Source organism: Lycorma delicatula, chromosome 5 (genome assembly GCF_047948215.1).
Source record: "Lycorma delicatula isolate Av1 chromosome 5, ASM4794821v1, whole genome shotgun sequence".
NCBI classification, from domain to species: Eukaryota; Metazoa; Arthropoda; class Insecta; order Hemiptera; family Fulgoridae; genus Lycorma; species Lycorma delicatula.
This window is the reverse complement of record NC_134459.1, coordinates 133,395,995-133,410,711: the sequence shown is the minus strand read 5'-3', so window position 1 is coordinate 133,410,711 and position 14,717 is coordinate 133,395,995. Positions and strand designations below refer to the sequence as shown.

Below are 14,717 nucleotides of genomic sequence, written 5' to 3'. Positions count from 1 at the left end.
AAAAAACAAATAATTGATAATAATTAAATAAACAAATAATTTATAATTATTAAAGTAAATAAAAACAACATAATATTAAAAATTACAACAGGTAATAAAATATTTAGTATTATAAAAAATAACATGATTTTTTTTAAGTTCACTGTGCAGTTATCTGTTATCTATTTAGTACATTAATATAAAAGCTTATGAGTTTTATCTTATCAACACAAAATATTTTACAAATATGAAAGAAGGAGTAAGGCAGGTGTTAAGTAAACAACTCTACACGTTAACTTATTTTTAATGTTTTAATGTGTTAATATTTTAATATAAAAATTGGCAAAATATTTCAGGTTAAAAGAGTTACGCAAAATATAAATAATAATATTAATGATGTGAAAAATATTTTTATTAGAATATATAACTACATCATGGAGTATAACTTGTGTTGGTTTATTTTAATCATTTTTAATTCAGTGTTTTCAACTAGTTTTGTACAAGGAAGAAATGAATTTGGTAATATAATTATATTATACTGTTAATATACTGTTAATTTGAAAAATAAATTTATTTTTTAATATATCAGTGTATGAATGGTAATAATTAAGCTAGAAATTTTATTAAGCTTATTTTTATTTTGAAATTAAAATAAATTTCACAACAGTAGCTCCACCCTCACAACAGGCTATAAGCCTAAATATATATCTGGGAAAGTGCTGTTAATCAAATTTCAAATATCAGGAATAAAATAGTTTAATAAGCAAACAGATACTTATCTTTTAATGAATTTGAAACAGTTGAACAATATTATAGCTTTAAAAATTGGTAATCAAAAACTATCTGTAACAAAGCTATTAATAATATCTTTACTGATGGCCAACAATACTAATATATTTCACCAAACAAATGATATAAAAAATATGACCATGAAAATGATTATATAATAAAAATAAAAAAACAAAACCAAAGTTTTATGTTGTTTGTGTGTATAAATAGGTTGCAGAAAGAAAAGTTATTAATTTGAAAATGGGTAGTTCATATTTTTTTATAATTTTATGAAAAATTTTATAAATATCTACATGTATATACAAATTTCAGTTGCTATCCAGGTAAGGACAATTGGTGCCAAGAATAGACCTCTATTTTATCATCTCCTAAAGGTTTAGTTTTCTAAAATAATAATTTTAAAATTATAATTTAAAAAATCCTACTGTAATTTAAGATAATATGATACTCACTGATCCATTGGAAATGTAAATTTATAAAATTGTTTACACTATAAACTTTATGATAGTCTCCACCTCCTGATAACACAGCCACTAACAAACTTCAATAATAACCCCTATAATCCTCACAGTCAGTCGCATGACTGACATATAAAAGAAGCTGTTAATAGTTTTTTATAAAAAATCTGGCTTCAAATAAGTACAATTCATATAGAACTTGATCCTACTTGCAAAACAAAGGTATTATTGCGATATATATTTTTTTCTAGAAGCAGTCCCTTTGGTGTTTCTTCTAGATTCATCTTTCTTTATTTTATCTCTCTTTCTTCTGTCTGGAAGCTTCTCTACCCGTTACACTATATACATAAATATACATTGTATTATAAATACATATATGAATAATTTAAAAAATAAATACACCACACTTAACCAAAACTAAAACACAAAATGTAGTGATAGTGAATTTAATCAGGGATTTAATGTACAAGACACAGCTGATTGAAAAATGTCATGTGGTATTTCTGCCTCGCCTAGTATTTTTCTGACCTAATATTTTTATAATAAGAAAGTGTATTATTGTTATATTAAAAAAGTGTATAAAAATGTCCCAGTAGTGTTTCACTTTAAATCTTATTATCTTACTAATTTATTTTTATTGAAAAATAAATTATTGTTATATAGGTATGTATATTTATCTAAAAGATAAATATACATACCTAAGATATCATATGACATATTAAACTATACTAAAAATCATGATATTTTAAATACCATATCTTCAAATATAGTTTTAAATTAAAAAATGGATTTGTTATCTAATACTATTTTGTTTCTTGTTAGAACCCATAATAAACTGTCTAAATTTGTAATGTTGATCCAGAGACAGATTTATTTTTTTACCTCATATTTGTTTCCGACATGATAATTTGTATTTCCACAAATAAAAAAACAACAGAAATCAAAAATCAAAAATAAAAATAACATTCAAATGATGGTCTGCCTCATTTAGTGATACATAACCTGCAATACACAACAATCACATGATGAAAATGAAAAGTTTATATCTAGGCTGAGGTATTTTAAACTTACACACCACCAATAAAATATCAATTACAAAAAAAAACTTTAATTTTCTTGTAACTGTTAAATTATTCACTTACCAGTTATCAATTCTTGAATAGAAATTTTGGTCTTTTTGATGAAGTATAATAAAATAGCTTCGTTTAGTTACTTGTCAGAAAGTACATCTATTTATTAGATTTCCTTCAGGGCAATAAGATGTCCTTTATAGGTTAGAAACCCTACTTTTACTCAATGTAACAACAGCAGTGTATTTGTTACATTGAGGTGTGCTATCAAATAGAAATTCAATTGATTAGGTGGTTGTTCATTTCTACAAGCAGTATTGAGATATTGCTGATTTCCACTCCTGGCGGATTGGTAGGGTCTCAGTCTTTCATCCAGGGGTCACAGGTTCAAATCTCAGTCAGACATGGTATTTTTCATGTGCTACAAAATTCCACTACCATATTCCCTCATAACAAGCTTCAAACTGTCTGTGGTAAATTAATGAATTAATTCATCACGCAAAAGAAAATGTATATATTTTATAGTCTGCTCCACTGCAGAGCACCATAACCAAACAGTGACATGAGTTCTGCAGTCAACCTGTTAATAGGATTTACATTTGGAAAACATTTAAAATTAAATTTTTGCACTGAGTATATAGTGTCAGTAAAGTGAGTATAGTGTCTGAGTATGTAGTATGAGTAGTTATAATGTCATTAAATTGTTGTGAGCAGTTTATCACAGATTGATCATCTCTTGCATTAAAAAAAAAGGAAAAACACTATTTTGAAGATCTGCATCAAATTTACAAAGAAATTTTCAAAAGAAAACAATTAGATATTTATTTGCTAAGAGTAAGAAAATATTAAATTTACAGCCAATCTTTAAAGACCTACAATTAATATACGTAACTTAACTACTAATAAAACACTAAAAAAGATTTTAATTGAAAAATATTTTTACTCTTCAAAGTAATTCCCCTCCCTCAATCATAAATAAATAAATTAGTTGAAGGATTAGGATTAGAAATGTTCATTTCTTAACTCACTCTATATTCACAACCGTCTAGTTTCTTTATTTGCCTGAGACATCTGACATAAAAATAATTTTCAATCTGCCTACGAAAACATGTTTGATAGCCTACACTAGTATTAATCTACTAATTTAGAATAATTAGACACAATATATAACTACGTAAGTACAATACATTAACTTGCTTATTTAACTATATCACTTCAAATTTTTCATTTGTTACACTTTTTGTGTAAATGAGAGATTTCCATACTTATACCTCATTTATATTATGTTAACCCATTCCAAAATTTGGAGTTATAAATTAAGTGTAATAAGGAAGTAATGATTTTTATCACATTTTTATTTATTAGGTAGATTTCATAAGAAAACTACCTATTTTAATGGGTACCATGATTTGACTTCTGAAAAATTTCAACATATCTTTGCATTTTACATCCCCCAGACCCCAAAACCATCATCAGCTCAAAAGTTTATACATACGTTTATATATTTATCTATATACAAATATATTTCACTTTCTTGTGGACACAATAACTGCCGTAATTTTGCGCCAATCACTTTTAAATTGTTCCCTAAAAGTAACTCAACCCAAAATCTCGGTCGAGTTCATTAACGGTCAAAATTGGACCATGTGGGTGGAAATGGGGTGGCTTTTTTAAAAAAACAAAATATCGCTATAACTTTCTTATCAAGTAAAATATTGAATTCATTTAAAGTTCCTACTATTCTTTAGATAAGGGCCTAAAACTTATCTAAGCAAAGTTTTTTGATATCACCAACCATTAGCCCAGGAGTTGGAAAAAATGGGGTTTCGAAGACAAAAAACCATACCTACCTTAATAGTCACAGTATCAAATCGGTTTAAAGTAGTCGTTAGTCCTCTAAACATTACCTAAAACTTTTTGTTTGAAACAATTTTTGATATGACCAACCCATACAGCAAGGGATGACCAAAATATTGCTGAAATTGTATGATGGGGCTTGTCATATGCTAAACATGTGAAACTTTTTTCAAATGCAACCATTGTCGTATTGAGTAAATTTGAAGTTTTTCTTAATTTTAAGGTGGAAATTTTTTTTATACCCTACTTAGCACCAGTGAAATCTACCTCCGCCTTCCGGCATGCCAAAAAGGATTTTTTTATTATTACAGCGTGGTATGATGAGAAAGGGATTGAATATTGCTAGATTCCTTTCAGGTAAAAAGCAAAAGATTTCATTCAAGTTGATTTTATTTATTTTTTTCATTTTTACAAATCAAATTCTTGTGATATATTTATAGAAATAGTGAAAAGTATTAATTGAGTAAGAGATGATTTTTCAATTTTTCATAAACTTCTTGGTATATCAAATAACAAACACTTTTCTTAGTATCTAAATTTGTAGACACATTTCTAGTTCATGAAGTGACAGATTTAATGCATCTATTACAAACTATATTTGCCCCAGTAGTATAAGTTGTTAATTTCAACATAACATCAAATAGTATCAGAAGGCAGAACTAATAAATAAACATGACTAAAATTTGTTCTGTCAATCTCTATAAGAAAAAGCGAGTATTGGACTTTTAAGTGGCAAAACAGTGATAGTCTAAAAATTAATTGTAAAATAACTTCAAGTTTTAGGTATAACTTTTAAAATGGCCAATATTAAAGCAATAGTTTATTTTTGGACTGAACGCAATGACAGAATGTTTTTTTTTAAAATGCTATTCACTTTGCAGGTTACATGGGTAGAGGTTTTGGAATAGGTTCAGCCTGTGAATATGATGATGACTGTGTACCAGCTCATTCATACTGCCACCAGCAACAGATATGTGAATGCAGGAGAGGATACATGCAATCACAGGATGGATCTGAATGTCTCACAAGTAAGTTTAAAATAAGTGAAAAAAATATTCTTGTGTTCACAAATATTGAGAGACTAACGAACTAAAAATTTCTTATAGATAAAATTTATCTTTCTAAAGACATAAAGAATAAAAATAATAATTACAATAATAATAATAAATAGTAATAATAATGATAATTCATATATATATATATAAAATGTACAAAATATATATAAACCGTAGCAGTGGTTTTGGTAAACCATTATTAAAGTTTACAATAGAACTATCCTTACAGTTATGAATGAGTAGAATACTGTCACTTTCACCACTATTTACCAGTAACTCACCAAACAACTTCCTACATTCACCCACTGTCCACACTGGAATACTCATGATGTACTTTTCACTCATTGTTATCATACGCTTACTGATATTGCTGTCACCATAACCATGTTGAACTCATGCTTGCTAAACTAGTCTGTTATCATGACTATGCCAAACACAGCCTCACAGAACTACTCACTGTCTCCGCTGGTCCCAGGCAGTATTTATATCTCCTGGTCTGCAGAACCAGTACACATACATCATCCCTTTAATTGTTGAAGTAAGATTTCATCATCTGTGCCATTACGTTTTACTATATATTCTTATTACAATCCGATAAACCCTTCTAATTGAACAACAGCTTTTGGAGAAGCCACTGACTGTATTTCAAAGAACAAATTGTTAAACAGATCTATTAATCTGAGAAAAGAATCCCTTTTAGTTCCTTCTAATTCTTATTTTCATTATCATTTTCTGTTTCTTTCTTCTTAATTGGAAGAAATCTGTTACCTTGGTCTGTCATACTGGGCCTGTTACAATATAGTCATATTTAATTAATATTTAAATTTAAAAAATTTGTTTTAAATAAATTTATTCTTTTAATAAATTTTATTTGAAATTGTTTTTACTTTTGTTTTAAATTTATTTAAAAATTCTATATTTATATTTAAAGGTAAAGGAAATACATATTAAATGAAGATAGGAAAAGCAGTTACTACATGAAAATAAATTTTTAGAACATACAAATAGATTTTTTGTGGCAAAAATTCTCAGGATATCTTTCCATTCTAAAATAACAAGCTTCCATTTTTTGTTCAAACAAAATTTACATAAAATCAGACAATAAAACTATTTTGTTGCCATTTTTAAAAAAATATTAACTTATTTAGAATTTATCCACCAATTTATTTAAAATTTAAAAGATTTTTTTACAAAATCAATATAACTACTCTATTGATGAGTTTTTAAATTCCAATTAAATAAACCTAAACTTTCTCCATCTTTAGAAGGTGTTGATTGAAATTATGCATATAAATAATATGCACTTGCATAACTTCAGTTAACACCTTCCAACATTATGAAATATACATCGTACACAAAAAAAAAACACACACAATATATTTAATGAACAGATGCAACTTTAATTCAACAACAATTTTGGATTACATTCTAAATTTATGTCTGCAATACTCAAAAAAATTATTAGTAATATTAGCTGTTGCCAGAGTGAGAACAGCAACATCAATTAAAATGGCTACAAAATCAATCTGAGATCAATAATAAAGAGGGTATTATCTTGTTCTTTGTTCTAGATTATGCTAAGCTAATTTAATTTTAAAAAAAAGATTGAATAAATAAAAATTTACTCAAATTGTAGTAATTTTTAACTATACTCCCTATATGTTACTTGCATATTAAAAACAGGATTTGTTTGTCAAAATTAAAGGCAACATACAAATTGACACATCTTAGTTACAAAACTGCACGCCTTTTTATATTTAGGTTCATCATTCTCAGAAAATTATTCTAGGAGTTTCATAAAAAATTATCTTTTTATGAAAAATTTGTTTCTAAATCAATTTTTTACAGACAAATTAGCTTTAAATGAATCTTACTGAGGTAAGTTGTCTGAATTACAGTATATTTGTAAGCTTTTTCTCAGCTATCTGTTAAAACTTTAGTAAACTTATGTATTATAGAATTATATTATATGATGACATGTCATTAAACTTCAAAAAAAAATTAAATTCAAAACTTTCCAAATTCAGAAAGTATAACGACATATTTTGCTCCTAAAACGCTGCTCTTAAAAACTCTATTTTCATTAAATTAAAAAAAATGCTTTCTTTTTCAGTTTTATTTTTATTCCAAATCCATATGAAATATCTTGCATTCCACCTGAAAATAACAGACTTAATTTGTCTGTTGCTCCCACTAGTGTTATGTTCATTACAGTTTGGGAATAACTTTAATGAACAAGTAAGACTCAATATGTTTGATACAATTTTTTAAAATAACAATAACAATAATAATTAATCTTTTACTTAATTTAATTGTTTATTTATTTAGCTGTTGGAGCTTCCTGTGACACACAATACGATTGTACTTCTTTACTACATTCTGAATGTAGAAAAGAAAGTTGTCAGTGTGAACAACGATATATACCAAATCAAGGAGGTACTGAATGCTTACCAAGTAAGTACAGTCTAAATATCTATTTCAAAAAATATATTACATAATTTGAAACTAATCAAAGAAATAGTATTAATAATAATCAAACTAATTAGCAATATGGTTAATAGTAAATTAATTAATTGCATAAATGAAGTACCATATAGACATCGGTCAACAATATTAATTCGACCAGCGTTGGTACTTTACGATCTTTTACAATTTTTCGGTGTAGTACCGATTACTGCCCACCATAAAGCACAGCATTTCATTATTTTTCCTAAAATGTCGTATTTCACAGCAGTATCAGTTTTTTCGTTGCAATTTATCACCCACCATAATTGGGTAGATTTCGTTCTTTTAGTTTTATTGCGGTGACGTCACATGACCCTGAAAAGTATTTTTATTGCAATTTACTATCCACCATAAAGCGGGTCGTTTCGTTCTTTTGCTTCAAGGTCAGTGCAACTGCCAAAACGCATTTTAGTCGGGGTCAAAGATCAAGGTTGCAGAAGAACATAGATACGCACACTACTGGTAATATTATTGAATTAGTTTTTAAATATCTAAACATGATAATATTGTAGTATATAATGTTGCACTGTACTATACCATAAACATTTATAACTTGTTCCTGTAATTATTTACTCAGGAAGAAATTAGAAAAATGTTGTAAATTATATGAGTATAGATTTGAATAAACAATCTTTATATTTATTTTAGCCAAGATGATATAATCCCATTGCACTATAAGAAAATTGTAATAAAAATATATCCCTAAGAAGATGGTAGTAGCTTTTCACTGATTTCAGCTGCCCAATATACTAAATTAAAGAAATATAAGGAATAAGTTTTTCACCAAAATTAACAACTTAATGCCATATTATCAAGTGTTAATTACATAGTGTTTTCAGAAAATACTAAAAATTCTGTTGTTTTTTTTCCCTAGGAATCATTCCTAATTGTAGGATCTCCACAGGCATTTTATCATAGAAGTATTACAACTTGTTAACAACTCCTTGATTAATTGTAATACTTTAATCAATTGTACTAATTCTTAATCATTTGTAGTTTTTCTCAAAAACTTCTGTAGTTATGTTTTTTTGTAAATACTAACAACCAATGTGTTGAAGTAACAAATTTTTAAAATTTATTAAACTTAAACTACTAGTTAATCATTTTAAATTATTTGTTTTTAATTAAGCTAGATATGATATTAATTTGTAATATTAATAAATTAAAAACTATTTATTTTCTGATGTTTTAAAAGAAGTTGCTTCATATCGTGGAGACTGCAAATTGGATTCACAATGTAAATCAATGATGGGTGATGGAAGTTATTGCAATCAAGGAAGATGTGAATGTCTTCCTAGACATCATTTCTCTAACATAGAATCACGGTGTTTCTACAGCAAACGTAATGTATAATTTAGTATTTAATTTTTATTATTAATGGTAACAGCTTTAAATTAGAATATACATTTATAAATGCATAAAATTATTTAAATACAAAGGTAAAAAATTATGATTAAAAATAAAACACATGAAACAAAGTATGTAGAAGGAAACGTTTTTTAAATAAATATTGTAGATAATTTAAAAATAATTATTATGTAGCACTTACTTTTTGATTGTTTTTTTTTTTACTTTTTGAATGTATACCGGGTGATATTTAAGAATAGAAACAGCTTTTTACTGCATATCTGAAAGGTATTTGGAGGCAGAAAAAATGGGGTTTTACATAGTTAAAAAAAATCTGCATTATGGTGGGTTTTTAATTTTTGTCCGCCATATTAAATCGCTAATTTAAAAAAAAAATGAAAGTGGATATATAACACATGATTTCAATTTAAAATTTTACAAGAAAAACAATGGTGATACCCATTTTTCTGTTAATGCCTTTGTTATTGAGTTATAAGCATTGAAAGTTGCATTGACGGAAAAGTCGTGTTAACAATAAAACTAGGAAAACGCGTTGCATGAACAATTTTATTGCATTTTACATTGAGAATGCATACAATAACGAAACAACAATCCTTTTTTCCTCCATCTGAGATTATTATTGCTCCAATATCGACAGTTTTGCTTATTCACATGGCCATCACTTCCTTACCTTGCTGAAACCATACATTATTATTTTATTCTTGTCTAACATAAATAATTATTAATAAAACATATATAATCATTAATTATTGCATGTAATTAACAAAACAACAAATTAAACGGCTATATTAACTGATATTATTTACTTTAAACATTATAATATTTATTTTCAAATTTTGATAAAATGACTAATGAAATAAATTTTTAAAGGATACCATTCTACAATAAACGTTCAAAATACTTTCCCCTCTACAGCTTGGCAGTTGCTGACCTCAAGTAATCCGTTTATAACTTGTGTCATGTCTGGTGATACACGAGCACATTCGTCAATTATTCTTTTTTTTTCAATTCGTCAATGTCTACTGGTTTTGTTTTGTAAACATTATGTTTCAGCTACCCCCAAAAAAGTAATCCAGAGGAGACTGGCCTGGGGACCTGGCAGGCTATGGCTATGGCTCTATGGCTCCTGTACGACCTATGAAGCGTTTTGTTAACTGTCCATTTAAAATTTGCTGTACCCTTAAATAATGAGGTGGTGTCCCATCTTGCAGAAACCATACGTTATTATTTAATTCTTGTCCAGCATTTTCCCGGATATTTGGTAAAATCCTATAGGCCAATCGACAGTAAGGATCTCCTGTAAGATTGTCATCTAAAATAGAAGGATTTAGAATACAATGACCAATGATTCCCGCCCAAACGTTCACTTTCTGAGGGTGCTGTTTATGGCTTCCAACATCCATCTGGGATTATTATCGCTCCAATATCGACAGTTTTGCTTATTCACATGGCCATTTAAGATAAAAGTCGCTTCATCAGTAAATATTATTGAATTAGAAAAATTTGCGTCTATGTCTAATTTTTGCATTATAACATCACAACCCTCAACTCAGAGGTCAAAATCAACTTTCGAAAGGTCTTCCATCAGGTGTAGCATATAAGGGTAAAATTTATTTGTTTTAAGAAATTTTTGAACTGAGAAATAACTGTTGTCGTGTTGATCAACAACTTTCCGAATCGATGAATGAGGGTCTTCAACAAAGTTCTGCAATATATCAGTTGTGACAGTTCTTGGTTTACCGGTGCGAGGACAATTCTCTACAGTAGCAGTTGCTTCAAACCGCTGAACTGTCTTGATCACAATTGATTTTCTTACTGAATAGATTTTTTTCTTATGATTTAATAGATATTTCTGTTTGGAAATCTGTTTTTTTAAATAAATCACATACCTCTTGTAAAAGACAAACTAACTATCTCGTCATACTTGTATATCATCAACAGAGTTGTTATTATTTCGGTTTTACTTAAAAAGGTATTGTTATTTGAAGATTTAATATTTAGTAAAACTAAATAAATGAACATGGAAACTAATAATAAAATTCACAAAAAAATTTGAACTACTAGGCCTGCAACTTAATTTTTTCTAGCATTATCAAATTTTACCATTACAAGTATGAAATGAGGAAGTAACAGAAGATAGTATATTAAATATTTTTATCTACTTTACAAATTTTTATTCTTTCATTTATTATATTAGTGAATCCAGTTGGTTAAGTTTCTCTTTATTTACATTTTGCTTTTTTTTTTAACATTTAAGCAATAACTGTTCTGTTTATTTTCTTTTTTGTGTATTCTTTTTCAGATTTTTCTGGAAATTTATATGTTTTTCATTTTTTACATGCAATACAGCACTTTGTTGCTGTTTTTCTTATAACTGATTACTTCCCCAAAACAATTAAAATCGCATTGTTTCTTAAAGAACTTTTACTCTTTCATAACTACAGTTCTATTCTGTTTTTAAAATTCTTATATAAAAAAACAAATCCATTCTTTGACTAACATTAACTAAGATAAATGATGCTACACAATTACATCAGAACCACACAAGTAGCTGAAACTACTAAGTTAGTTCCAATCTGTCATTACAAAACTTTAATATATTACCAACAAAAAAAAATTACTTTACTACAGGTAAATTGGTTGGTAAATGGTACAGGTAAATTGGCTACAGGTAATAGATATATATTTTTTTATTAATTAGATTCAACTATTGTAAACTGATCCAGAGGTAGAATTAGTAATTAAAGAAAATATCACAAACCTTCAGGCATACATCTATATGATGAAACAGTATAAATTGATAAAAATAATTTATATATATTTAGATTATATGTGTCAAAAAGTGTAATGTTTTTGTATTTTAGGGATGTTTGAAACGTGCAGAAATAGTAGCGAATGTTACGTAGGGGAAAGTTGGTCCTCAAATGTTGCATGTATAGGAGGACAATGTAATTGCCGTAGTGGTTATTATTTCACAGAAGATGGAAGGTGTGAAAGAAGTATGTATAAATTTGAAAATAAAAATCTCTTTTTTTATATTTAAATATGCGTAAATAAGTATTTTGATCTAATTACCTTTGATTCTCACCTAATTGTTAATTTTACATAGATTGATTCACCATTATCTATCTATACATAAAAACTACATATATATCTAATAACTTGAAGCTATAAGGTTGATCTGAAGCTCACTAATACTACAAGTTATATTAACAGCCCAGATTTAGCGATGTATTTGATGGCAAATTACTATGAAAATGTTCATTTCTCTTTACATAACTAGATAATGATTAATTTGTAGACTGATTTGAAGTAAATTTAAGTACAGGATTAAAAAAAGACTATGTCATAATGTTAAATCTAACACTCAGAAAAATGAGAGTTTCTAATTTGAAAAATGGTGGGTGGTTTTTTCAATACATTCTTCTTCGAGAATTATTAATCCTGTTAACTTGAAGGTCTTTGTACATATAGTATGAGGAAGTATTCAACTCCTCTTATAAATTATTGTTAGTAGAAATAAAATTGTATAAAAACTGCTTTAATATGCTGTTTTATATAGATAAGGAAATATCTAATAGTGAAAATAAAAACGTTATTTACCATACTTAGTTTTGTTTTGCAGCTAAATATATTTGTAGGAGTTTTATATAAGACACAAATAATTTTAAACAATCATTCTTCCTCAACTATTAGGCTTTATTTTAGTAGTATAATACTACTAAAATCATTTTTGTGTTGAAAAATATGTCCAGTAATTCAGTGAAAGTCTTTTTTATAATAGCCCAACAAAATATTATTTTAAATAGATTAGACTAGTTTAAGTATTATTTTTCAGATAAAAAACTGAGTAGTGCTAAAATAAAAAATAAAGAGGAGCATAAAAAATCTGTAGACGAATCAGATATGGTGCTAAAAGTAAATGGTACTGGCATCAAACCTCATAAAAATATCAAGTCAACACAAGCCTTATTTGTGCTTTGTGGAACTATGCAAGTGCAGTAGAGCAAAGATACTTTTTACTGTTCATTGCAATTAATCTTTTTAAAATCATTATTATTTTTCTGTTCAGCTAAATTATATTTCTAATAAATAAACCACTTAGTACAAAATATTGAGATAAGACATATCTTACCTAATTTTTCATTAAAATATTTTTGCGGATTCCGCATCCTCAGTCATGATTGAAATAATTTCATTACAGCATAATAAGAATTTAAAAATAAAAATAATGAGAAATACATAATTATTTAAATGAGTGCTGCTATCTGTTGCAGTTTTTATAAGACTGTCTCCTTCAAACACTGTCTGACTGTTTATCAAGCAAAATTTTATTTATATTTATATAATATGTAATAGTTTTTTAATATATTTAATTTTGTATAATTAATTTCTAATGTTAACACAAATTTATAAATATTAAAAAATAATAAAGATGACATAAAATTATTAATGAGAAAAATATTACATATAGAAATACAAACCAAATTTCAATTTGATAAATAAAAAGCAATTATAAATAAATAAGCAATTCTCTTTATTTTAGTATTTTTTTATTTTTTTCTAATTTTTATTATGCAATAATGGAATTATTTCAATCATGACTGAGGATCCCGTGAAAGTATTTCATGAAAAATTAAGGTAAGATATGTCTTATCTCAATATTCTATACTAGGTGGTTTATTTAACAGATATATATATATATATATATATATATATATATATATATGTAAACCATCTGTTGCATTCATTTTATAGACATATAATCTTGTGTTTTTAATCTTTTTCTTTCAGATTCTTCATTAGCTGTTCGACACTCATTAACAATTTTACTACTAACAGTGTTACTTAATTTCTTAAACTAACAGTGTTACTTAAAGTCTTACATATTTATGTAAGACCTTCATATTAAACCTATTTAAATTAATATTTTATTTTACAGTTTTTGTTTTCTTTTTTTAATTCTGTAAAGTGCTTCTAATAATTAAGGTTTTATAATATTAAGTAATTTTTAAAATATTAATATATATATAAATTATGTATATAATACATCTACTAGATAAGTTTTCAGTGTGAAGGCTAGTTTTGTATCTAAAAAGCCTAAGCAGTGTTGGTAATATGTTGTAACTAATTTAAGTTTTATAATATAACAAAGCATTTCTTTACTTCTCAGAAACTTAGTGTCAGATAATAATTCAACAATCAGTTAGCTGAACGGAACAAATTTCGAAAAACTTTCAGTCTATGCTAGAAAGTGTTTTTCATTTTGGGGTCTCCCATACTCAAAGGGGAAATATTTGGATAAAATTAATTTTTAAAAAATAATCCCTAAATAGTGATAATAGCTTGTTAAATTGTTGTAAGAGCATTTTAAGATACTTAAAAACTACAAAGATACAGCCTAACTCTAAATATAAAGTTGTAAATTTCTAGAAAGGAGCTGAAAATTTTTGGCTAATTTTTTTTCAAGAATTGTTAAACAGTTAAGGCTATTAAAAGATTAAAATTTGCAAGATGGATTTAAATTTAAAATAAATTTAAAAAACTGAAAAACATTTTTTGTTACTACAAACTATTGGAGAGGGCTGGGCAAACAAATTTTATAGCTGTTTGAAGGCTTATTGATTTAGAATATA

The 14,717-nt window shown here is 26.7% G+C and overlaps 1 protein-coding gene across 2 annotated transcripts; it reads left to right on the top strand.

Moving 5' to 3' along the window:
- The first annotated feature begins 227 nt into the window (after positions 1–227).
- Positions 228–14,015, top strand: LOC142325393 (uncharacterized). 2 transcript variants are annotated; one of them, XM_075367115.1, is made up of 6 exons: positions 228–498; positions 5,035–5,181; positions 7,537–7,662; positions 8,912–9,055; positions 11,946–12,080; positions 13,876–14,015. In XM_075367115.1, exons 1-6 carry the CDS (start codon positions 414–416, stop codon positions 13,944–13,946), a joined length of 708 nt encoding a protein of 235 aa, XP_075223230.1. In that variant the 5' UTR covers positions 228–413; the 3' UTR covers positions 13,947–14,015. The 2 variants fall into 2 exon arrangements, with proteins under 2 accessions (XP_075223230.1, XP_075223229.1); XM_075367114.1 differs by having other exon boundaries at positions 8,909–9,055.
- Positions 14,016–14,717: the final 702 nt, after the last annotated feature.